Below are 25,119 nucleotides of genomic sequence, written 5' to 3' on the forward strand. Positions count from 1 at the left end.
TCACCTTTTCATTAGAGGAGTATTTCTGTAAAAATGTCTCTACACAAGAATAGTTTGCAGTAGCTGTGGAAGGAAGGGGGCTGGAGTAGTAATTTCAAAAGTATTTTGTCAGACATTTTATTTGAGTGCAGATGAAAAGTATTACATACATTACATTACATTAAAGTACAGCACAGAGAACCGAACAGCAACTTCAAAACGGATAATTCTATAACAGGATGAAATGTGAATAAATTAATTCCATTCACTATTTCAGAATTCTACTTAAACTTTAGAAAGACAATGTAGAGGCACATAAGGGAAGATAGAAATGTCTTATGCTTGTGCCAAGATACTCAAATGTTACAATCAAAATGAGTTATTTTAGTGTCACATTAAAAATATATTTTATGGAGCCATAATGTGCAAAAACCACTTCTATCTGGATAGTGGTAAACCATCTCTATTTCAGATGTTCCTGTACCCCTTGAGGGGACAGCTTGACTGTTTATTGAAGCAGCAGCCTAATTTCTACAGGGTTAAACTCTTTAAAACAAATAAATACAAGCTGAGTGTATTTAAGGTGCACTAGCAATAAATTCAATTTTCCATTATATATTAAGAGCATAATTAACAGTAGTTTAATAGTTGTGACTTCAGCTTCTCAAGAGTCCCAACAAGAAGTGCATACCTAGTAGCAGATGGTGTGAGCCCTCTTGAATGACAAAGGTAGTGGTACTCTTCAGAAGTCCAATTTGCAGTATCTCCCAGTCTGATTTTTTTTCTTTATTAGCTTTGCGAGTTATCAAAATTCACTATTAGTATGAATACCTGAGTAGGTGCTGGTGTATATAAACAAGCAAAACTGGGGTGTTCTTGCATTTAAAAGATAATACTGCAGCAATTTTTATGATGCCCTCAAGAGAATTAAGTGCAGAAATATGAGATGCTGATTTTAAGTGAATTTCACTTTTTTATTTTAATTACACTTCTGTTATTTTAACTGCATTTATTGATGTTACCAAGGAGAGTTGCAAAAGTGCTGAAAGACTGATACCATAGCTGGTAACATATTACATCTTACTTTTTTGGCAGTTTTTATTGCAGTGGAAGGTTCCCATATAGATTGTTGCTGTGCTTAATGAACTGTGCTGTGGAGAGTTTTTCTTGAACTCTGTGCTGCTGTTGTTAAGGGAGATCAAAAATAGTTGTCAGTTCTCAATCAAAATTGCCCTCATGTTAATAAGCACAACTGTTTGTGCAGTTTAATTGTGTTTGCTATCAGAGTGCCTAACAGCTTAGGTCACAGTCAATGTCAAGAAACTGACAACATTAATTGTGGAGATAATTTGTGTCAAACCTTAATTAGCAAGCTTTATAAAGATAAAGGCAACAAATACTACTTTTCATTTTTTGCTTCTGCTGGGTTATGATTTCACATACCCTTACACTAATGGTGGTTGCTTTATATGTAACAAGATGAACATGTTGATTGAGTAATAAAAAGAGGGACTGCACAATACTTACCTGTCTCCATGGCAGATAGTTTTATAAAATTTTTATGTTCTAATAATTATTTATCTTCTCTGAAATCATATGATACCTGAAAAATAAATTTAATGGACTTAAATTTAATGTATTTAATTCCAGTATTACATATAGGAATAGAGTTGTGGCAATGTTTTTTTATAGGAATTACTTATTTATGTAAAAAGAACCTTTAACCCCATACATACCGTATTTTCTTTCAGCTAGGTTATGGTCTAAGTGAAACACAAAGATCACCCCAATTCTCTTCTATACTGGACTGTGAAGCTTTTGTACTGATGATCATACAAGAAAGTGGATTTACACAACCTTTAAACCTCATTTTCCTTGGGAAATGTCCACAAGTTGAAAATTGCATCATTATGTACAGCTGCCCTTGTTTTCTGCGTCTAATGCTATGTCTCTAATGGTTAACAAGCAACAGCTTTACTAATTGTTGGCCCAGCAAAAATTCACATAGAATGGCAAAAATACTGTTGTTCAGATAGCTGGAGTCATGTTAAGTATTCAGCCCTATTTCTGAAGCTCTGTGATGTAGTAAATAATGCTCTGCAGAAGCTAGAATGCAGTTTTTTTAAGGAGTCATGGCAGTCCTATAGTCTTTTACCAGATATTGGACAGTTCTACATGAAGAAATTGCTGAAAAACTGGTTGTACCTCTTACGGCAGTTGAGTTTGGTGAAAGATTTTTAGTTTTATTTATTGCTACATGTGCTATTTTCTGCCTATGACCTACTATACGTAGTTACAGTGTGCTGTTGGACTTTGTCATGAAGTCTTTCTCTTTCATTGGCTTGAGTTCTAACAGTGAACTCACAAAATGTCAAAAAAAAAAAAAAAGAGAACGGCAGCGAGTCATTTTTCACTTGGTGGCCCACGATCACAGCTTGTGCCACGGAATGTCAGTTTATCAGATTCAGTCAGGTCTCTTCATGTATCACAGTGCTGAGTTAAAACATACATAGAAAGGCTTCAAAGAGAACAGTTTTGTTGAAACCCAGATGCTCATCATCAGAATATATTTTTGTCTTTTTTGTGGCTGGGGAACCTGTGGCTTAGGAAATAATTTCTATTTTTTCGCTTAAAATGTTTTGGCATTAGTTGTGGCATTTGGCTATAGTTTAGGCCATTTTTGACATCAGAGAAATTCTTTCATAATTTCCCCATGGCAATAGTGGTACATTGTTTTGCTGAGATGTGCTCTTGCATTTGGGTTTATGTACATTTTCACCAGGAAAACTAGCAGAGTGGCACTTCTAGGACCTTTGAGCAATCTGGAATGTTAAAAAGGAACACATTTTCATGACATTTCTATTAAAGAAAAAGCATGCAGATTTTCAGGAGCATTATTTTTTTTAAAAATGCCCCTTTTTACATTAAGAGTAGGGTAAAAAGCTCCCCTAATTGCATTTTGAAAAATGGCGCCTTGGCATTTTAAACTATTTCAGGATTTCTTCTAGTCTTGCATACATGCATGACAGTAGTCTGCTGAGTTTCTTACATTTAAATAAACATGCTGACAGGCAATGGTGCCTATGGAAAGAACAGTTTTGCAGAATAAGGGGTTAGACATCAGAACCAAAGAACAGAAACATGGAAATGAAAACTAGTACAGGTACATACCTGCCTGAACTAAGAGAGGAAAGTGAAGAAAAGGGAAGAGGTAGGAAACATAAAGGAGCTGACTGCTGATGTGTGAAGATGGGAACAAAACTGAATTGCAACAAATGGTACAAAGCAACTACTATGGAGGATGGCTTCATAGCAAAGACCTGAGTTTTTTACCACTTACTGTCCCTAAGTTCTCACATCATATCATTTAAATCATTATCTGAAGGTGTATTGTATCTTTAGAAATTCTTTTGCTAAGGAACATAATTAGGTAAAGATTTACAGGAATTTTCCAATGTTTTTGTTCTCTATTTAGGTGTAATCTTACAGATTAGGATATGTGTTGCTATAAACTTGAAAATTTTGTCTCACCACAAGTAAAATAATAATTTCAATTTGTTGTAAAATAAATAAAGGGAAGAAGAATAATGAATTAAAATGCCTAGTCATTCTTTCAAAATGGTTTCTCCATTTCTCTCTCTCTCTTATTGTTGCAGTGGTTGGATCTTTTTTTAGTTCTCCTTTCTGACATAGTAGAATTTAGGAATGAGCAGGAGCTATGCACAAAACTGTACTCAAGCATAAATCTCTCTTCTGTTACAGTCCTTTTTGCCTGGCCTCTTAATACATAGTAATTTACCTCTACCATGCAAAATTACAAATGCTTTCTCCTAAATGTCACTGATTTTAATATATCAAAGGTGAGCGTCCTCTTTTCATGACACCCTGTGATCATAGCATCAAGTAGCAAATCATTATATTATTCCAGCTGATTGATGAGCTCATTTTGCAACAGAATTCAAATTGGATTTTTTTATTTATAATGGTGATAAAATATAATGTGTGATCTTGCTATTCCAATGCCATCAGATTTTGGTTTTAATATAAATTTCCCTAGTAAAATCTATAAGTACTTTCCTGACCTTTTAGGGTTTCTTTTATAATGCTTTTTCTTACAAGTGAATGATAACACTGGAGAAACAAAGCATTTCCTTCTTTTTAAATTTTGAATTCTTCATGTGACCTTTTTAAAATTTATATTTACTGCTTGGATTAATTTGGTTAATTTTTTGTTCGTTTCAGCACCACCAAAGTTTACAAGAACACCCGTTGACCAGACAGGGGTTTCAGGAGGAGTCGCCTCATTCATCTGTCAAGCCACAGGAGATCCGAGACCTAAAATTGTCTGGAACAAAAAAGGAAAGAAAGTCAGCAATCAGAGATTTGAGGTATTAGGTCCATTGTTCTGTTCCTCTGAAAAACATTTTATTCCAACCTTGTTTTTAATCCCACTATGTGTGCTTTATTAGCAGTGATTTAGCAAAATAGAATTGACCATCAGGGATAATTTGGTCTGAATAGTCTCAAGAAGTTTCTAATTTTGAAAACTGGTAATGCATAGAACCATTAAAGAGAAAACTGCTACTTTCTAAGCTAGCATGGTTGAACTGAGGAGCTCTGTAGTGCCTCTGTTCAGTTTGTTGTCTCATGAAGTAGCTGGGGCCATTAGTTGAGCTGTGACTGCTGTCTCCAAGGAGCAAACCACCTCCTTTTGTGACAAGGTGCTTTGAGCAGGCCTAGTCTTCGCTTGCTTCTGCTGCCACAATTCCTTACCCCTGTTGAGGAAAGAGATGAAAGGGGTGTTGTAGTTCCTGCTGCTGCTTGCTTTTGATTCTTTTCTTAACAATAAATTAAGAAAAGGCTTGGAGAAAGATAGTTCTCTCCACAACCTTCAGTTAAAGAAAACAGTGAAAATTATGTGCTCAAAGGATTCTGGTTATTTGGGGGAAATAAGAAAACAGGTATTATTCCCTCCTGTAATGGCAAGAATAATTAATGTCAAGTACAGACTGACCTCTAACATGAAGAAAAAATTCAGAAAATGGGGGAAGGCTTTTAGAAGAGATATCAAAACTGGCACTAAGAGTGTATAATTGTCTCTTATATGTTTTTAGTGTTGGATAAGAGACTTCTGTTTGCTTAAAAGCAACTGTTCAAAGATTAATAATTTGTGTATAAAACAGTTGGGACATGCATTTTATGAGCAAATGATCCAACATATAGTAATTAACAACCGAGTGAATATCAAAGTCCTCTAAATTAATCAGCATTTGTAAAGATTGCTTGACCCGGACTTCATGTCAGATTTTTTTTGAAGAACTGCATTTCATCTATAAACGAAATTTATTTTTTTGATTTTAGGTTCAATAAATATCTAAAGACATTGGAATTTGCTCATTAACTATTATAATTTCTGGCTTGTGTATTTACTTCAACATGAAAAACAAAATTATTCATTTAAATGTTACCTCCAAGTACCAAAAACCTTTTGCACTTTGCAGAGTATATGCAGGGATGTAATTGGCTAGTGGGATTAACATAGAAGTTTTATCATAAATTCTACATGATTTGTCTTCTGCTGTTCACAGAACTTTCACTCAAAATGAATTCTAAACAGTATATCTAAAAGTGCATGTGTATGTTTACTTTGTGTTATGCTGCAATATGTCATGGCTTATTTCCTAATATATTGCTTTCTAGGTACCTGCGTACCTGTTTTTAGGGAGAATAAGTGAAAATAAAGTAGTTTTATTTCCATAAAAATTATTTGAATGTAACTATAAAAACACCTTAAAATGTTTTAAAAATGTCTTTAGTGACTGTTGAACAAACAGCCGAGTATAGCCAAGTAAAACGGAATGTATTTCAAAGAAATAGATGACACTTGCCAAGTGTTTTATAATTTTTATCATGTCCACTGAGCTGAGCAGTTACAAAGTATGCATACGAAATCATTATTTTAAGCAGCTTTTCTTCCTGTTCAAAACAAGGCCATTAATTCATGCCATAGACTCTCTAAATAAGAAAAGAAAAACAGTAGAAATGAGATTCAAAAAAGACATATGAAGCATTCAGGCAACAAGAAATGTCTGAGATTTGCAGCTCAACCAATATTTAGTTTTAGAATATTTAGTTTGATTTCTTTTTATCTTCCTTCACATTAATATTTTGTATATTTCTCTGAGTTACTTAAAGATGAAAGACCTCAAAATGTTTCACCTGGACATCGTCATGTAGTAAATACAGCTGGAAAGGACTCTTGGTCCATCTTGTCCACATGCTTTCCCAGGGGTGCTGGGCATTACTTTTTTATAATTTAATAAACTTGGACAGTCTCCTACAGGATTTCATTAAATTTGTCATGATTATTTGTCCCCCATATGAAACCAGAACTCTTTTTCTGGAACTTGGTGTATGTAGCAACTGGGGAACAAATTTATTTTCTCTCTCTTGTCTGTTTATGTTTGAAGACTATTGTCATTGAAATTTCTTGCTCACCAGCTAATTCTCCCAATTTACTGAGAATAGCACTGTATTATTATGATTATTTATATTATGTACTATTATTATTATTATATGTATATATTAAATTATGATATACAGTAAGTCCTTGAGGGTCTTCTCTATTAATCTTCCAGCTTTTATTTATATTGTAGATATAGACTCTGAATGGGGACTCTTTTTTTCTTCTCTTACTTTAAATTAATTTAGATAATAGAAATTACAAAAACCTACTTTAATTTGCTGAGAAGTCCTTCTCAGAGAAACTTAAAAGGAACAGAAGAGGGAAAAATAAAAGTTAAAAATTACATCATTCTACCCTGCATGCAGAACAGCTTTTATTAAATTATCTATCTCACAAAAGAAATAAAATCTCATTCAAGAGATGGGGAAGAGTTAGGAATTAACTAGCTGTGATATGCAGGAAAGAGGAGAACTCATCACATGAAAAATAAATCCATTTTACGATACATATTTTTGAGACACCAGACTTGAAACTTAATCTCTGCAGTATTTTCCCAATCCAATCTGCTGCAGTTGTTTTCAGTGTCTGTCCAGATACATTTATTCAGCATTTAGGTTTAAACAATAGCAATTACTCCTTTTTCAGTACGTCTGAGACGTACTTAAAATTTTGGATCCTGTGCTCCCATTTTTTTATCTATAAATTGTTAGTGTGACTGCTTAAAGACTGAAATTTTTCTCTCCCTCATAGATGTCAATTTATCAAGAATTCTCATTATTCCTTTAATTGTACTAACTAACAGCAAGTAGATATTTTGTCATGTCTAGATTTGTTTAAGGCAATGGCTTTACTGAAAGAACAAGAAAAAATAATACATCCTATGGGCTATCAAAAAAATTCAGTATCAAAAATCCCTGGGGTTTTATCTTACTTTCACCTCCTCAGCACTAAGCAGGAACTGAGAAATGCATACAATGAAAATAACGAGATGCAGGGCACGTTTACCATCATTTCTGACCCTGGACTTTATATCTCTCTTATTGTCAATATGTACAGAGATCTCATGGGTTGATTGTGTGAAAATGGGACAGAAAGACACAAGGACATGTGCAGATAGGCATATATGTAAATCACTTTGTGCATTATTATATAAATTATGGACAGATATTAATTATTTTGTAGAGAAAAACAAAAGGAAAAACTTGAAAATTTGAAAAATGAAACTTTGTTTATAAGTGCCATTTACCTGATAGTAGTACTGATACCTCTCAGTATTTTTTTTAAGTTTAAAAAATAGATTAAATAGATTATTGCTATTACTTAATTATTAAGAAGGTTTTTCCAGGATCTATGGAGCATAGCAGTACTTGCCAGTATTTGATGTGATTCTGACTGCAGATCATGAAGGAAATAAGATCTGTTCAGTGAATTTTCTAACAGAAATATTATTACTTCTTGTGTAAATATTGCTGTTTTAAAACTAAATCTTAAACATTTAGCCATATTATTTAGTCTCCTAAATGATCACTTGTTAGATAAATTTACTTACTTTGTGGGTTAAATACAAAGCTAAACTGAGTCATTCTGTTTGGTTCAGAAATTACAGACAGTTTTTAGCTTTGGAGACAAATGAGTGAGTGAGCTGCACTTTGTGAGTAAAGAGGGACTATAGCTGGCAGCAATTAAAATGAATGTAATTGTCATTTGAAGGTAGAGTATTTTAGCTAAGAGAATTGAGAGGTATTGTTGGTGAACTTCAGAATAAGAGAGCATTACGTTAAAGACTTTTTTTCTTACAGCCCTTGTTTGCTGGGTTGTTTTGTTTTGTTTTGTTTTTTCCTTTGTTTTTTGTCCTGTAGTTCTTGGAGCTATATTAAAGTGGCCACTGAGTACTCACTGAACAGCATTGTATGTTCCAGTGTTGCCACTTAAACATTTTCCCATATGACTGGAATTTGTCCTGGTACATAAATTTGAAAAATGAGCCTTTCTTTGGTGACTTGAATACCAACAGTTCATGAACCAAAGTTCATGAACAGATTAGTTGAGGCATAGGTATTTGTAACAACATCTGTGACAGCTTTTGTTTCCTTTTATAGGTAATAGAGTTTGATGATGGATCTGGGTCGGTTCTCAGAATACAACCACTGCGCACACCACGAGATGAAGCTATTTATGAATGCGTGGCTTCCAACAGTGTTGGCGAGATAAGTGTGTCCACAAGACTCACTGTTTTACGCGGTAAGTTATTTCTAAACATAACTAATTCACTTCATAGAGCTCAAAGCAGTACATTGTAACGCAGAGGATTCTCTCTGGCAAAGTTAAATACAGTTCTTTACAAATGGACCATATTATAGTCCCAATGCTGTTCATTATAAACTTTTTCAGATAATACTTGTCTAGAAAAAATGTCTACTGTGTTTGTGACTTTCGACCATAAAATTGTAATGTAAGTATGTAGGGTATGACAGATAAGAGTGAAGAAAAGAAGCAATAGTGAAACAGGAGTGTCACACACAACAGGTTATTATATTAAATACTACTCAAGACAACCACTTTATGAATGCATTTGATTCACATTTTAGTACTGCCCTGGGTACTTTATCTTTGTTCAATCAGCATTTACACAGAAATTTGCTCAATTAACAGTGACCTTGAAAAGTTGCATGAACAGTTTTTAGATGAGGTTAAGCTGCTGCAAAATTTCCCTCACAAGAGACAATCATAAAAAAGGCAAATGCTTCTTCCACTTCAGATATATGTCACCTGAACTGTATTACTTCAAAATGAAATTTTTGAAATCAGTAAAGGAAAAATGCAGTTTTTTCAACTCTCTCAGGGGTGAGGATATTAATGTACTGACAAGCCTACTTTCTACATAATACTCAGGGGAGAAAATACTAGTAGTCAAATGACCTGAACATTTTGTTTCGTCACCTGGAAATGAATAGACACTGGATTTGGAGACACTTCATGAAATATCATACTCTTCAGTTTGCAGGGCTAGCTTTATGACTAAAGATTACTGTCTTCTATTTTGATATTACATGGCATTACAAGGTTTGCAGAATTACTAGGTGCCTGTTTATAGGAATTGAAGATGATTAAACAGCTTTACAGAATTTAGAGGAAAATTTGTGGAATGTATAATTGCAATATGTTTTTTCTTGATCCTCTAGCCCAAGCAATATAGGGTTACAAGAAGATTACTTTTTTCCTGTTGTTCTGTGAAGTTGGATTTTTAGTAGAAAAAAACCTTACGTAATTTTATTAGCTATTTTAATAATTACGGACAGCCCTGACATTCATGTTGGAGACAACTAGCAACACTTACATGCATATATATCAAACAATAACCCTAAAGACATACATATTTCTTTTCTTATGGGAAGCTGGATGTCAGCAAACCTTTATTTAAAATTTTTACCTCTAATGCCATGATTGTTCCTTATATTATCTTTCAAAAATTCTTCCCAGTCTAACCAATGAAAACAGGAAGATTGATAGATTGATGTTCTAACATAACCATGGACCTGTCCTTAACTCCCTAAGATAAGGTTTTGCCTTTATTAATTGATAGGAGCACTTTTTATGTACAACTTCCACATTGTTGAAAATGAACAAAAAATGACATTTTTATATTCCATTAAAAGCTTTGCAGATTTTAGGGAGGTTGGGAAAACGAGCAAGGAAACGCAATAAACAGTGTGAAAACTCAGGTGGAAATAGTATTCTTTCTGTTCATCGTTTCTTGTAACGCGTTTACAAGACCACTAGTCATGAAATGCGCATGCATGTGTTTTGAAAGAACGTGCTCTGAACCAGAGTTCTCATTTTGGCTTTTGTAGAGAAACAACAGTCTTCATATCTCTCTACCAAAAAACACAGCAGTTGCAAAAGATAGAGGGGGTGTCTCAGTTTCAAAACTGACTGACTGTACAATGTGGTCTGTTTCTTTACTTATCCTGTTGATTATTAATCAAATTTTTTTAAGGCATATGTAACTTTTGTGACTATTTTTTGCTTGATGGTAAGAGCAATAATAATGGCTCAGTGCCTACTTCAGACAACACGAGTATTGCATCCTATTTTAAAAGCAATACATAATGATATGCATATACAGATGACTAATAAACAAAACATTATTTGTTATGAAATTAAAATTAAAATAAATTTCAATTTATTTTTTTTTTTTAATTAAAAACACTAAAATACAAAGTTTGAGCATTGTTTCTAACCATAATACACATGGCTTTTGCAACTGCTGGAATATATTTGCTCCAGGAGTAGATTTATGGATTTAATCTGAAATGGGGAATTTACGAGAACTCATGAACATACTGTGAGTGTGGATTTAGATAAAGGTGCAACATCAGAGAAAGCAAGGAGCCTGCAGTGAAACAGGGCATTATTAGGAAGTTTTGGTGGGATTCAAATTTTGAATTGCTAAAAGTACAATGGTTTGCTGTATTACTTCCCAAGACATAGCATAATTCAGTGCTAAGGGCATTAGCCTGGAAGATAATTCTATTATTCAAAGCCTCTGTGTTGCAACTTACACAAATCTTCATCCTGTATAGTCTGCAACAGTAGCATTGTGGAAAAACACACCATTGATGATGGCTTTTTGGGACAGAGTTCCTCTGCCTCACACAACTGCTGTAGGAATAAATATATATTGTAGATATGAACAGGAATTAGCTAGATTAAATGAAATACAAAACAGCAGAGTGAGTTTTATCTGTAGTTGCTTATGGTTTACTCATCCCTGTGGTATGTATGTGACTCTGGACTGCAGAAGATGCCTATATAACTTTCATATGTTCCTCTAACTGTTCTGCAATGGTTCTATCACAGACACAGCTTGGCACTTGTGCCTCTTGCAAGATCCCATCCAGAGGTGCAAATAAGATTTTACTCACAATTCAACCTACAAGTATGCAACCCTAATGTGATCAGTGAAATCAGGGTAGCTCCAGGAGCAGAAGTGTCTACCTACATTCATTTTGTTCGATGGCTTTTTCACCCAGCTTGACTGCCACAAATACCTTAGACAGCATGGAGCAGCAACATTTTTCCTGATATGTCCTTGTCTTTACAGCTAAAGTTGTCAGTTTTTTCTCTCAATGGCCATGTAGAGTAACTAGTTCTATGCCTTACAGATGCTACCATGTTTTGTAAGGTTCCTAATCTATGACGAATTCTTAATATTTAGGTCTCAAAGAACTATGAATAGAAAAAAATTTTTGGCTTCTAGACTTTGGAAGTTTACAGTGTGAGAAGGAAAAAGGGCAGAAAAGGCATCTGCAGATGATAATATTTCAAGGTCTTACAAGAGACAAAATATTGGATGTTTTTATTGTTACTAGAGTAAATCAGGAGACATTCCAGGCTAAACTTCTACTTGTTAGGCTGAATATTGTGAGAGTCTGGACCAAGAATGGATGTCTGAGATAATTGGAAACTGCTTTTGATTTTCTGTGTTTAAAGAAGTTGGCTGCTTTCCAGGACAGATTCATCCGTATGAAAACGTTGAAATTGAAGGGAAACAAGGCTTGAAAAGAGAAGTCTGGAAGTTGCATGTCAGAGACAGGCAGACAAGAGGAGTCCATGCTATTTATTTTGGAGCTCTTTGCTTTTAAAGTTTGTACTGAGAACCGTAAGAGTGGAACAGTGCTTTGATTCTTTTATTTATCGGTGCTTAATACACATGCCATTCTAGCCAAGAATGTCAGTGGTTTTCTCGGGGGCATTAGAAGGAGCACTGCCAGCAGATCGAGGGAGGTGATCCCCACCCCCCCTCTACTCAGTCCTAGTGAGGCCACATCCGGAGTTCTGTGTCCAGTTCAGATCTCCTCAGTATAAGAGAGACATGAAGCTCCTGGAGCAAGTCCAGCAAAGGTCTACAAAGATGATGCGGGGACTTGAGCATCTCTTTTGTGAGGGCTTAGGAAAAGGGTCCTGTTTAGCCTAGAAAAGAGACGACTGAGAAGGGACCTTATTAATGTCTATAAGTAACTGAAAGGAAAAGTGAAAAGCGAATGGACCAGGCTCTCCTCAGTGGCGCCAAGCAAAAGGACAAGAGGCAATAGGAAGAAAAACTGATGCACAAGAAGTTCTGTCTGAATATGAAGGACTACTTTAGTGTAGTAGTAACTGTGCACTGCAGTAGATTGCCCAGAGAGGCTGTGGAGTCTCCCTCACTGGAGATACTCAAGAGCTGTCTGGATGCAATCCTGTGCTGTGTGCTTTGGGGTGACCTGCTTGAGCAGGAAGGCTGGATGATCCCAGTGCGGTCCCTTTCAACCCTGCCTATTCTATGATCCATGTATAATCAATAAAAAGCAATAAAGTGTAGGATCTTCCTCTACTCCCCAGACATTAGAGATGAAATAGCTTTCCTTTTACTATCCATTCATTTCACGTTAAAGCCACCTAAATCTGTTTTTAGGTCTTGAAAATGGTGGGTAATCAAACATTGTCTCTAGTTGTAGAAGAAGGGTTCTGGTGTCATATAGAAGTCAATAAATTGTTTAGGAAGGCGGAAATAGGTGCTTCCTTCTAGTAGAGAAACCAGCAGCAGTTCTATTCAGTAAATTTTCAGGACTCCTGCTTTTCACTTTTAATTTTTTTTTTTTTTTATTGTTACTCCTTTATAAAGTTTAGTCAAGACCTGAGTGCATCAAGAAGGCTTAGCTTCAGCTGTTAACTAAGGTATATGAGTAAAGCACAGAAGTGTGCAGGCTTTAAATAAGGATGTAGAGCACAGCATGTATTTTCTAATGTTCTCCTGTTTGCTCTGCTTTCCTTGTTGTTTCTTTGTCTGGAAAGCAAAATGCAGAAGGCAGTTTTTTTATCTCGACTGACAATTTTCTCTTGTTGATCATGTTGATACTCTGCATTTCAGAAGTATTGACATATAGATGGTATCAGTGTTCCACAGGCAATATGTAAACCTGAAAGAAGTAAAAATTCTGTGGTTATCCTTTTCCATATTATTAGAAACTGATCACTTCAATATCGAACATTCACTGCTGCATAAAATGAAGTTTAAAAAAATGGAAGAAATATTTACTGCACAGTGCTTCCTTATCCATTGATACACCCAGATATTGAGGTATCTATTGGTAGAGATTTTTGTGAGACTCTAAGAAGTGCACAACATTTCCACATTAAAACAAAAAACAACACCAAAACTAGACAAAAGCAACCAACCAAACTAAAAAGACCCCAAAACAATTCCAAATCAGAGGTGATAAATCAAAGGTATTAGAGTTTTTGTTTCTGCTGCTAGCAATAGATTCAATGATAATAGAAGCTCATTTCTATATACCTGGTAGTACTGAAATGAGAAGGAGCTATTTTGAAGTAATCTGTCATCTGGGACAGCTATCTTAGAGGGCATAGAAATTAGACAAATGGAGTGGCACAGCTATAATGTTGGAAGACGTGCAGTGGGATGTCTCATTTCTAGACAAATGGGAGGAAGAACTGTACATATTCTGGATATTAGCTGCACAGTAGGAGAAATTTGCCATGTTCCAGCTGGACCTGCATAAACGATGTACACCAATGTTTATCTGAAACTGTTTGCTGTATAGTCACAGTGATTAATGCTGTGTGTTTGCTACTTGGACAGGCTTTTGAAAGTGGAATGAAGGGAACTAAGAAAATACCTGTGCATGAGCTTGATACACTGAAAAGACATTTATCTTAATCATATATTGCATGCTTTTTTGAAGAAACAAAGGGGTATCATTCCCCGAACATTCCTAACTTTCAGTGATCATGCTATGTGTAACACCTTGTGACCACAGCTAGCATGTTCATTACAGTCCTATTTTTATTAAGCCTCTTTTTGAAAAGGAACACTGCTGTTCCTGCTGAGAAAATACTACTTTACAGTTTATGTTGCAAAGCCTCTTCTGAGTAGCTGTGCAGGGAGGATTAAGAAACGAAACACAGCTGCTTGAAAATCACAAAATAGGATTTTGTGAAATAGTGAAACAAGAGGACAGGTAGCCAGTAGAACTTTAGCTTAAAAAAACCCTTACAGATAGTTACAAAATGGGAAGCAGAATTCTTGGAATGGCTTATGAAATAGTACAGAATTAGAAATATTTATCTGTAATGTTATAAACTATTTTGAAATATTTTTTGTGGTTATGCAAATACTATTTTTGGCAAATAAATATTAACTTTCCCTTCAGTACAGTTTTAAATATGTAATAATTTATTGATCCTTATAAAAATGAGGTGATGACATTTATCTAGTAGCCAGAAAAGGATACAGAAGAAAATTAAATACATGTCTCATATTCCTTAGCTGAGTTCAAAGGTAAAGTATGTTAAGCTCAGTTAATTGCAAGCATGTACATGGTGGTGGTTTAGAAAGTAGTGCACCTTATAAATTTTGCATCAGTAAAAATACAAGGGTCAAGTGTAAATACATGATGCAGGGTATTGAGTTCAGCTTTTAGGTATATGCACTTGAGTATGCTGACTTAACAGGTATCTGTTGTCTTTTGTGTAGTTCTTAAAAAAACTACATTTGTAATAATTTATGATATATGAAAATGATTGAATAGCTTCTATAAATATTTTAAGAAGTTTTTGGCAAGTGCTTCACCTAGTGTTTTTTATGGTTAATACTTATTTTTATATTTCCACTCATGTTTCTATATGTAAAAATTATCAAATACGTTTATTTCAGTCGGGGAATATTGTGTCTCCTTTTTTTCATTAGTTTGAATTTTACAGGTCTTCCCTTCTCTTGCACACCATTATGTTATAAATAACGTACTACAGTCATAAATTTAAAGCTAGTTCCAGTTTAGGGCAAATTTGGGAGGAAACTTCCAAAGGGGTCCCTCTAGAAAGCAGATTCAAGGAGCCCCTCCCCCAACTAGTTTGGGAAAAAATTTCCTTGGCCAAAAGTGGGAAAAAAGCTGACAAAGCTTTTTTGACAAGCAAAGTATTCACAAGCATAAAAAATACATAGTGTTAAACAATAAAACCTCTCACAGTTCTGAAGAGATGTCAAATTCACAAAGTCCATGTCATGGTGTGTAGCTGGGCTCTCTCAGTCCCTTTCAGTCCCTCTGGAAGTGCCGAGGCCCAGGCCCCGCTGGGCCACAGGCCTGAGCTCCCGGGGTTTGTCTGGGGTTTCAGTCCAGAGCAGGTTTGTACAGATCTAGAAAAAAAGCCACAGTCTGGGGAACTTCCCCACCTCAGCTAGCTGAAAACTAACTAACAGCAAAGGACAGCTCTGTCCCTCTGTCTGTCCATGCTGCAGACAGCACAGTCCAGAGAAGGATGTGGGGCAGCGAGTGCCATTTCTGAACACAAACTGCGGCTTCTGCTCCCCCCACTTTGCTCTCAGAACCAGCCTTAAATGTGCAGAACTTAACATCCAGCGTAAACAGAACAGACAGTTGGGGATACAAACATCATAAAGTCACCATAGGATAACAGTAGAAAACTTCTTGCAAAAAGTGGAGATGTTACTTTAGAAAATTAGTGAAACAGCAGTCCCAGATTTCTTAATTATCACTGTAAGTTCCCATAGTCAGAACTTTCAGAGACTAGTTAGTTAGGAAAATAAAAAATACTGAAAGGTGTCATAAGAAAGTATCCCTATCTGGGATGTCATATGTATGTGGTATACCAGAATTTTTTGAGAAATCTGTCCTTACTTTTTCCCTATAGATTTTTTTACCTGTGAAATTTAATTCAGCTCTTTGTCATCCTACATGCTCTTTTAAGATGATTGATTGTTTAGTTGTATTTGCATGATCAACATAAATGGGCAAAGTTTTCCTCCTGACAGTTTCTACCTATCATGTCTATTTTACTTACTTTATTTTACTTACTTCTAATTCTCAATGATTTCCACATGTCAGTGAATTTCATGTCACTGAATTTCATCCAGACAAATTTCTATTTTACATAAAATGCTGTAAAGTCACTCAATTCAGTTTCATATACTTGTGCATAGGATTAATTTTATTTATGAAATATTGGCAGTAGTAGAAAATTATTTATGCCATACCTTTTCACGGCTGATGTTCCTAAGAAACAAACATTGGCTTCAAATCAGGGACATGGCTAAACTATATTGTATTTGTACTTATTGTGTGTATCCCTGAAAGAAAATAAACTTATGGATGTTAGTTCATTAAAAAATGTCTTACAGTTGTGATCTAAGAAGAGAAGCTGAAATAATGCTGGATAAAAGACAAGCAGCTCTATTTAGCTTGAAAGAATTCTTCACTGAGAATTTTGGCTAAGAATGTGCACTTTTTAAATACTTTCAGGCAGTGAAGTGACTTATTTTAGCATGACCCTTATTTAGGTATTCCCATTCTGCTATCTAATTGACCGCATATAGAATTATAGACATTTTTTGTAGTCACAGTGAGTATATGCTGGCTGCTTGTAAAATTCAAATTAAGCCATTGAGCAGATAAATTTTAAAATGTATTCGTTTTAATTTTTTTCCACTTATTGATACCTATGATGATTTAATCCTATTTCACAGGTGGTCATCCTTACATAATCAGAAATCTGTCAGAAATAAATGATAGTAAGAGCAATGGAAAAGGAAATAGTAGTGGGAGGAGTAATATTTCTCATACCAGCAGAATCAGTATCAAGTGATGTAAGATCAGAACTAAAACATGAAATATCCTAACATAACAGCCATGACCTGCTACATACAGTAAGGAACCATTTTGGTCTGGTTCTTTAAACAGCCAGATAGAAGCAGCATATGGATATGATGTTAAAAATTATCTTTACAAGAAATGGTGGAGCATTACTATGTATAAAACTTTTAGCTGTTCTGAACAAGGAGAGCAGGGAGGGGGAAGGATATACTTCTGTGCTATAATTTTGTAGTGCTATGTATCTATTTTTTATTCATATAAAATTTCATTTTTCTGTTTTCTTCCTGGATATAATATAGTTTAATTTAAATAAAATTGTCATTCAAACTTGCATTGTGGTTCTTTTTATCTGCTTACAAAATGGTGGGTAATTTGTATTTTTTTAATTAGTTAAAAGTGCAAAGTATTTTTTCTACACCAAGAATTCTTAGAATACAGTCATTTTTCCTGGGTTTAGTCATTATGCATGGATTTAAGGCCTTTGGCCTGGTGTAGAGTGCTGTTGGCTCAGTATCAGGTGTTGAGATTGTGCAGGTTTTCACTGCTCAGTGGCCTAAACCTGCTGTCTCAAGTGAAGCCAATGGAATAATGAAATCAAATGCAGTTAATCAAATACCATTTTTCCTGTTGTTTCTATAATCTGTGGTCTCAGTTTTTGATGCATTGTATATATCTATATGTCCAAATGTATCTGTAAGTATGTTAACAAACTCTTGTGATATTAATTAGCAGCATAATTGTTAAAGTTGCACAACACAAATGTAAAATTGACAAAAGAATTCTAAGGTTTTTTCATGTCATTTTTTCATACTTATTTTAAAAAGCAATGTAATTCTAGGGATTTAATGTGTAAGGAGATGATATGGTGATTAGTTGCTCAACCCCTGACAGTGTCATCATATCTGTAAAGAACCCAGTGGTATTAGCCATTTGATAGTTTCAATTTAATTGTTATCACAGCCAATCATCATATGAGATGTCTAATATACCATAAGACAACCCAGACAAATACTAGAAGAAGACATATATTCGTCTGGTAGGCTTGTCTTCATTTTTCTAGGCTAGCCATTTCTGTAAACAGTCATGTCTTATCAAGCGTACCATTATGGTGACAGAAATGTTTGCTGAAATGTAGGATGCATTTGACACTAGGGTACTGAGGTGACAGTAAGATTAAATACATTTAAATGCAGTAAGTGCTAATCTTCAAATGCAGAAAAAGTCCAGTAAGAATGCTTTTTCACATAGATCTGAGAAAGTAATTTAGAAATTAGAGAAAGCTTATGTAATACTTCAGCTTGCTTAGCCTGGCAATAGGTCATAAAATAGTATTTATTACTGTAATTCCTATGTTTTCAAGGATTTGACATAGGAAGCAAAAACTAAAATGAAGAACACATACTAAAATATTCAAAATATTTTTGGCAAACATACATAAATCAAAAGGAAGATGAAATTCAATAGAACCTGACAAAGCAAAAATACCCTGGTTATTAGGACAAGAAATGAAACAGTTTTGAAGCAGTGACTTTCAGTTGATTCCACAAAGGAAAGGAGGTTTTGTTGCATTAGTGTGGCAGGAGGCTGAAAGAACTGTGATTTAAGTGGCTCTACTGGGAGGGAGAGACTTATGAATACTCTAAGGCTTAGACAGGATATAAAATCCTGTTATAATATATATATATAATGTCAAGTATTTTCAGTGCTTGCTTTTAACTAATGTAAAGTTCTGCACCTGGCTTACTAATGTTCTATTTAATTTCATAGCAAGATGCAGTAAGTAGCATCTTGCTACTAGTTCCGTAGCAAATGAAATTTCTTCACTTATAAATTAATAAAATATGCAAAATTGTGTCTTGGGTCCATAGTGATTTAAACAATTCTATTAAAATGATTTACTGTTACAAAGAGTCTACTGTGAGGTAAGATGTTAGATAGCAATAGTAGCATTTAGCACTTTTCTCTATATTGAATGCATCTTGTGACCTACAATGTCAGTGCATGCTTAATATGACTACAGCAAAACAGAATAATGAGGTAATTTTGCGACCTGAAGTGGAAACACTTCAATAAACTTTTAAGTCAAATACAGACAAAAAGCTTTGATTAGAGACAGGTGTTTCATTAGGACATTAGTGCACCTAAATCTTGGCCTGTGACACTGGTCTTTCATAACATTTATGTATTTCAGGGTATATTAACAATGAATATGAGAACTACTATGATTACCAGAATTATTTTTATTATCATTACTGCATGACCCCTTTGCATCATGTACCAAAGGTCTTAGGAGTGTGGGAAGGTCCTTTCCGACTGGAAACTAGCCAATATTGTTCAGTTTACATGAAAGGTGTGCAGGAAGACCCAGGAACTACAAATGTAATAGTTCTAGCTTCAGTTTCTGGAGAAGATTTCAGTGTCTGAATACTGATGAATGGCATTTAAATAACAATGCATTCAACCTTGGTTCGCAAAGGCCCTGTTTGCCTAATTCAATATCCATTTATGATATCCTCCATGTGGATAAAGGAAAGGTGGTGGATGGGGCTTTTCTGGATTTTAGTAAGGCTATCCCTCACAGTACCCTTCTGGAAAATGTTGTCCAGTTGTGGGCTGAGAGGGTCCACCATGCTGTGATTGAAGACCTGGAAGAACGTCAGTTCAGAGCTGGAAGGACTGTGATGAATGGGGCTGTATCTGACTGGCAGCCGCTTACCAGGGGTGTTCCTCATGGATCAGTTTTAGGGTCAGTCCTGTTCAAAATGTTTTCTCATTATCTGCACATAGGAGAATGCAGGTTTGCTGATGATACAAAACTGGGAAGTGCTGTTGACTCTTGCAGAATGACCTTGCAGACTTTTCTAGATGGACTGTAACACTAGACAAAGATTAATGAGACAAAATTTAAGTTCAAATACCAGATTCTTCACCTAGAGCACAAGATCACACTGGGGGAGGAGTGATGGAATAGCAGCTTTTCAGAAAGGGATCTGGAGCTGATGGTTGATGTTAAGCTCAATGTTGAGGCAACCCTGCCAGCCAGGAGGGCAGACTGCATCCTGGGGTACATCAGACACAGCACCACCAGCCAGTCCAATGAGGTGATTGTCCCACTGTACTCAGCATTAGCGTGGCTTCACCCTGAATGCTGGGTGCAGTGCTGGGCCCCACAATTTATAAAAGATATGAAGGTCCTTGAACGCATTCAGAGGAGGGCAGAAAAGCTGGGAAAACGACTTGAAGCCATGTCCTCTGAGGAGCAGCTAAGGACTTTGGGCTGCTGTAGTTTAAAGAAAAAGAGGCTAAGACCTTACTGGTCTCTGCAGCTTCCCAAGGTAAGGAAGCAAGATGAAGAAGCTGATAAGTTCTAGTGATAAGACACATGGGAGCAGTTCTACTGGGCATCAAGGGAGATGCAGGCTGAATCTGAACCTCAGAAAGTATTTATTTAACAAGACAGTGGAACAGACTTCCTAGGGAGGCGCTCGAAGCCTGTCAGTGTTTATAAGGCATTTGAATAATGCCATTAATACTTGTTCGTAGCTTTCAGTCAGCCCTGAAGTGGTTGGGCAGTTGGATCATTGGAGATCACTTCCAAATGAAATATTCTATTCTGTTCTTAATTATAATATTTACATATTACTTATTATGTAATATTAAATCATAATAAATATTCTTTATTTGACATTAATTAGAACAAAGATTATTTAAAAAAGAATGCTAAAAAATTTGGCTTTACTAATCCCTTGGTTTTGAATCAGCACAATTTATTCTGAACATAAAATCATCTTGTTCTTTATATGTTCATTTATATTCCCAGCCTTTCAAACAAAATTGTTTTGGAACATTGTAGCCATATTTTTGTATCCTGTCTAACTTGACTTAGTACTTTTCTTCATTGCAGTGAATATTCTTGTAAAGAAATCCATTTTTTATGATCACTACTATGAATGCCGGTTAAAAAGTACATTTGTTAAATAGCATGAAATTCAGCATGCCTAGCTTAGTATCAAGCTCAAAAGCTCATCTTAACTCCCATATATTCCATTGTTTCACCTGTTGCACTGCCATGTTTTCACTAGGCCTGTAATTTATTTTCATAAAGTATATCATCTTAAATGGCATTATCAGCCTAGCTGCTAAGATAAACAAATCTGTATAGACAACCTCTATCGTAATGTTCACACAGAGATTTATTTGGGTTTTGGCTGTATAGATAAGAAAGTAGGCTATCTGGAAAACCCTCTTCATTATACCTGCTGCAAAATGACTTTCAAAGGAAGTGAATTGAGAGGCTGAAAAGTTGCCAGGCCTTTTTTTTTTTTTGCAAAAACTTACTGTCACTTGGAACTTGATTTATGGCAAGAAGATGTAGCCAAGCGCAGGAAAGCCATTAGTAAGCCGAAAAGCAATCATTTTTTGTTGTCCTGTGTTACATATAGCAGAGAGAGGTTTGAATTGAGAAGATGTTCAAGTCAGTGGAAAAAAGTCTTCTTTGCTGGACTTCAGATTAGTCAAAACTTTTGGTCATTAGTTGCAAAGTGTCAAAACCACAAAATGCAAGCAGAAAAACTTACCATTTCATTAACATTTTTCAAATTTGCAAATTGAAATTTAATCTTACTCGTAGTTCCTGTGATGGTACTGAATGCTTCTTATTTCTAAGGATACTTACATATATCAGAAAACCATTGGTGTGTTTTTTGCTTAAGTCCTGAAACAGAAGAGTGAAGGGAGGGGTGATATTTGTTGTTTAATGAGTTGTTTAAACTTAAAGCATTGTGTCAGTAAAAATTCCTAAATATGGCCTCATTTTCACATGAATGCAGCTTTCTGAATGTACCATTTGGTTCCGCTAAAATCCTCCCGAATCTTTGGAGTTCCAGAATCTACATGGTTTTGGCACTAATACTGGCTGATAACTCATGATAGATGATATTAAAAAATCAATTAATTTTAAAATAAATGGTATGTACATTTGAAACTGCTCCCCATGTGAAGGGGTTAGGAAGCTCTGTATGTGGTGTGTATTGCAGTTTCTTTCTTATGAATGAGTCAAGCAAGATGATATTTCAGGTATTTATCATGAGTGTCATATATTCATGGAATCATGGAGTATGCTGTGTTGAAAGGAACCCATCAGGATCACAGTGTCCAACTTCAGCCCTGCAATGGACAGCCCCAAGAGTTACACTGTGTGCCTGAGGGCACATTTTTAAATTCTGTCAGGCTTGGTGCTGCAACCAAGCACCTTCCCTGGGGAGCCTGTTCCAGTGCCAAACCATCATCTGGGTGAAAATTCCTGATATCCAATCTGAAGTTCCTCTGACTCAGCTCAGGGCCATTCCTGCTGGTTCTGTCACTCCTCAAAGAGATCAGTGCCTGCCCCTCCTCCTCCCCTCATGAGGAAGTTGCAGCCTGCAGTGAGGTCTCAGCACTGAGAACTCAGTCACCCTTATAAGGCTTTCTCTCTAGACCATTTACCATCCTTGTGGTCCACCTTTGGAGACTTTAATACCTTTAAAATTTTCTTGGATTATGTTGCTCAGAACTGCCCCCAGCACTGGAGGTGAGGCTGCCCCAGCTCAGAGAAGAGCAGGACAATCCCCTCTCTTTCCTGGCTGGCAATGTTGTGCCTGATGCCCCCAGGACAGGGTTGGCCCTCCTCGCTGCTAGCTCATGTTCAACTTTCTGTTGATTGGGATATCCACCTCCCTTTCCACGGTGCTCCTCTCCAGCCTCTCATTCCCCAGTCTGTCTGTACATTTAGGGTTGTCCCATCCCAGATGCAGAATCTGTAACTTCTCCTTTCTTAACTTCACATGGTTGCTGACTGCTCATCTCTCTCATTTGTAGAGATCTTTCTGCAGGGCCTCTCTGCCCTCAAGGGAGTTGACAGCTGCTCTCAATTTAGTGGTGTTGGCAAACTTAGTATTCCTTCTAGTCCTGCATCGGATGCTCTTTTGGTTTTTACCTTTTTTTCTTTTATATAATCTCTTTATTCTTTACACATGTATCTGTAGCTTTATAACTTATTGTAGCCTAACTTCAACATTTTCCTAGGCAGACAGACAAAACATGTTCCAAAGCCCCTCTCCTATCTTGGCTCTCCTTAGAAACCAAGGCCAAAACACAGCTCTTCAGACATATTTTCATGAACAAGGTTCATGAAAGGGGGAGGATTTAGAAGGGGCTTAGACTGGGTGGGAATTGCATTACCACTTCTGCTCCTAATTGATGTTTTTTTGGTCAAGTAAGCTAATTTATCAAACTTATAAAACTACACACCCCTGTGGGCAGTGGGCTTTTGTGGACATTTTTCCATAACTGCCCCTGGAGGCCTTCAATAAAGATCCACTTTTATATTAATTCCTATACTAATATCTCAAAAGTGTGTTGTTTCATTTCTAGGTTGAAAAAGGCGTCTAATCCAAGTAATTTATGAAAATGTTGAAGAACTGGGCCAAGTATGGAGCCTGGTGGAACCCCACTAGTGATAGGTGCCCACTCTCATGTCACCCCATGTGCCTGACCCATGAGCCATTTGCCCATCACATGATGTGTGCACATTTTGTCCAGAAGGATCCTGTGAGAGATGGTATCAAAAGCTTTGATGAAGTTCAGAGATTACATCAACTGGCTTTTCATAGATGAACTAGGTGGGTTACCCTGTCATAGAAGATAAGATTAGACAAGCAGGACTTCCCCTCATGAAGACATGCTGGCTGTGACTGATGACTTTTGTTGTCCTCCAGGTGTTTTTCAATACCTCCCAGAATAGTCTTCATGATTTTACTGGACACTGAAGTGAGTTTGACAGGTCTGTGGTTTCTTTCTGTATGAGAGCATCCTTCCACTGAAAATCAAGACAACATTGACCAGTTTCCAGTCAACTGGGACCTCTCCAAAATCCCAAGAGTACTCAAAAATCACAAAGAAAGGCTTTGTGATGACATCAGCTACCTCTTTGACTCTTGGATTAATCCCATCAGGCCCCATACATTTATAGGGATCCAGCTCAAGCAGAAGATATCAGCAAGTTCAGAGTCAACAGGGATTTTATCATTCTTGGAATCATAGTCTTCCTGTTTAGGAAGTGTTAAAGATGAAGGCAAAGAGTGCATTAAACACCTTGGATTTGTCCGTATCTGTGTTTGTGAGGGGACCACAAACATCCTGTATTGGGCCAGTGTTACTTCTACCAGAAGTCCTTGTTATCAGGAGGATTGAGGAACTCCATAGCTGTGCTGCTGATCCTTCAACCAGACATCCAAATAGCTAGACAGATGGACAGAGAAAATGGTATGAGGTTCAACAAGACCAAGTGCTGAGTCCTACACTTTGGCCACAACAACCCCAGGCAGCATTACTGACTTGGGGCAGAGTGACTGAAGAACTGCCCTGGCAGAAAAGGACCTGTGGGAAGAGAAGGCTCGGGGGGGACCTATTCTCTCCCTGAAAGGATTGTGTAGCCAGCTGAGGGTTGGCCTCATCTCTGAGGCAGCAATAGGACAAGAGAACAGAGTCTTAAGCTGTGCCTAGGGATATGAAGGATGGACATGGGAAAGAATTTCTTCACAGAAAGAGTGATTAGATCTCAGAATGGGCTTCCCAGGAAGGCCACCATTCCTGGAGGAAGGACTGGATGTGGGACTTGGCGCTGTTGTCTAGTTGACATGGTGGTGTTCAGTCACAGTTTGGACTTGACCTCAGAGGTCTTTTCCAACGTGGTTGATTCTGTGCATGCAATAAATGTACCTTCTTCCAGCCTTCGTTTTCAACACACTCTTGCCTGATGACCTTGTGGGGTTCTGAGTCTGTCTTCTCCAATATATTATTAATTATAATACATTAATATACTCAGTATACATTAATATACTGAAGGTTTGCTTTCATCTTCAGATACTAAGGTAGGCTGTATTATACTCTGATGTCTGAAACATATATCTAGTTCTTTGCAGATAAGTCATCATGATTGGTCTGTTTTTCTTTAAGGTGAGATGG

At 36.3% G+C, this 25,119-nt stretch overlaps 1 protein-coding gene and 1 long non-coding RNA gene across 30 annotated transcripts in view; one reads left to right on the forward strand and one right to left on the reverse strand.

Annotated features, from left to right (window-relative positions):
* PTPRD (protein tyrosine phosphatase receptor type D) overlaps positions 1-25,119 on the forward strand; it is a 1,176,387-nt gene that overhangs the window by 948,731 nt on the left and 202,537 nt on the right. For all 29 annotated transcript variants that reach the window (XM_086870058.1, XM_086870064.1, XM_086870061.1 and 26 more), the window contains 2 exons: positions 4,222-4,367; positions 8,545-8,686. In XM_086870058.1, the coding sequence (XP_086726184.1) occupies positions 4,222-4,367; positions 8,545-8,686 (288 nt within the window). The remainder of the gene's footprint in view (positions 1-4,221; positions 4,368-8,544; positions 8,687-25,119) is intronic.
* LOC147648443 (uncharacterized) lies at positions 93-1,815 on the reverse strand. The gene is made up of 3 exons (XR_015281219.1): positions 1,716-1,815; positions 1,507-1,582; positions 93-1,161 (listed from the first exon to the last, which is right to left on the reverse strand). It is a non-coding gene; the product is annotated as an uncharacterized LOC147648443 (long non-coding RNA).

The sequence above is a fragment of the Cyanistes caeruleus genome, chromosome Z (genome assembly GCF_971803275.1).
Source record: "Cyanistes caeruleus chromosome Z, bCyaCae1.hap1.1, whole genome shotgun sequence".
Classification (NCBI taxonomy): domain Eukaryota; kingdom Metazoa; phylum Chordata; class Aves; order Passeriformes; family Paridae; genus Cyanistes; species Cyanistes caeruleus.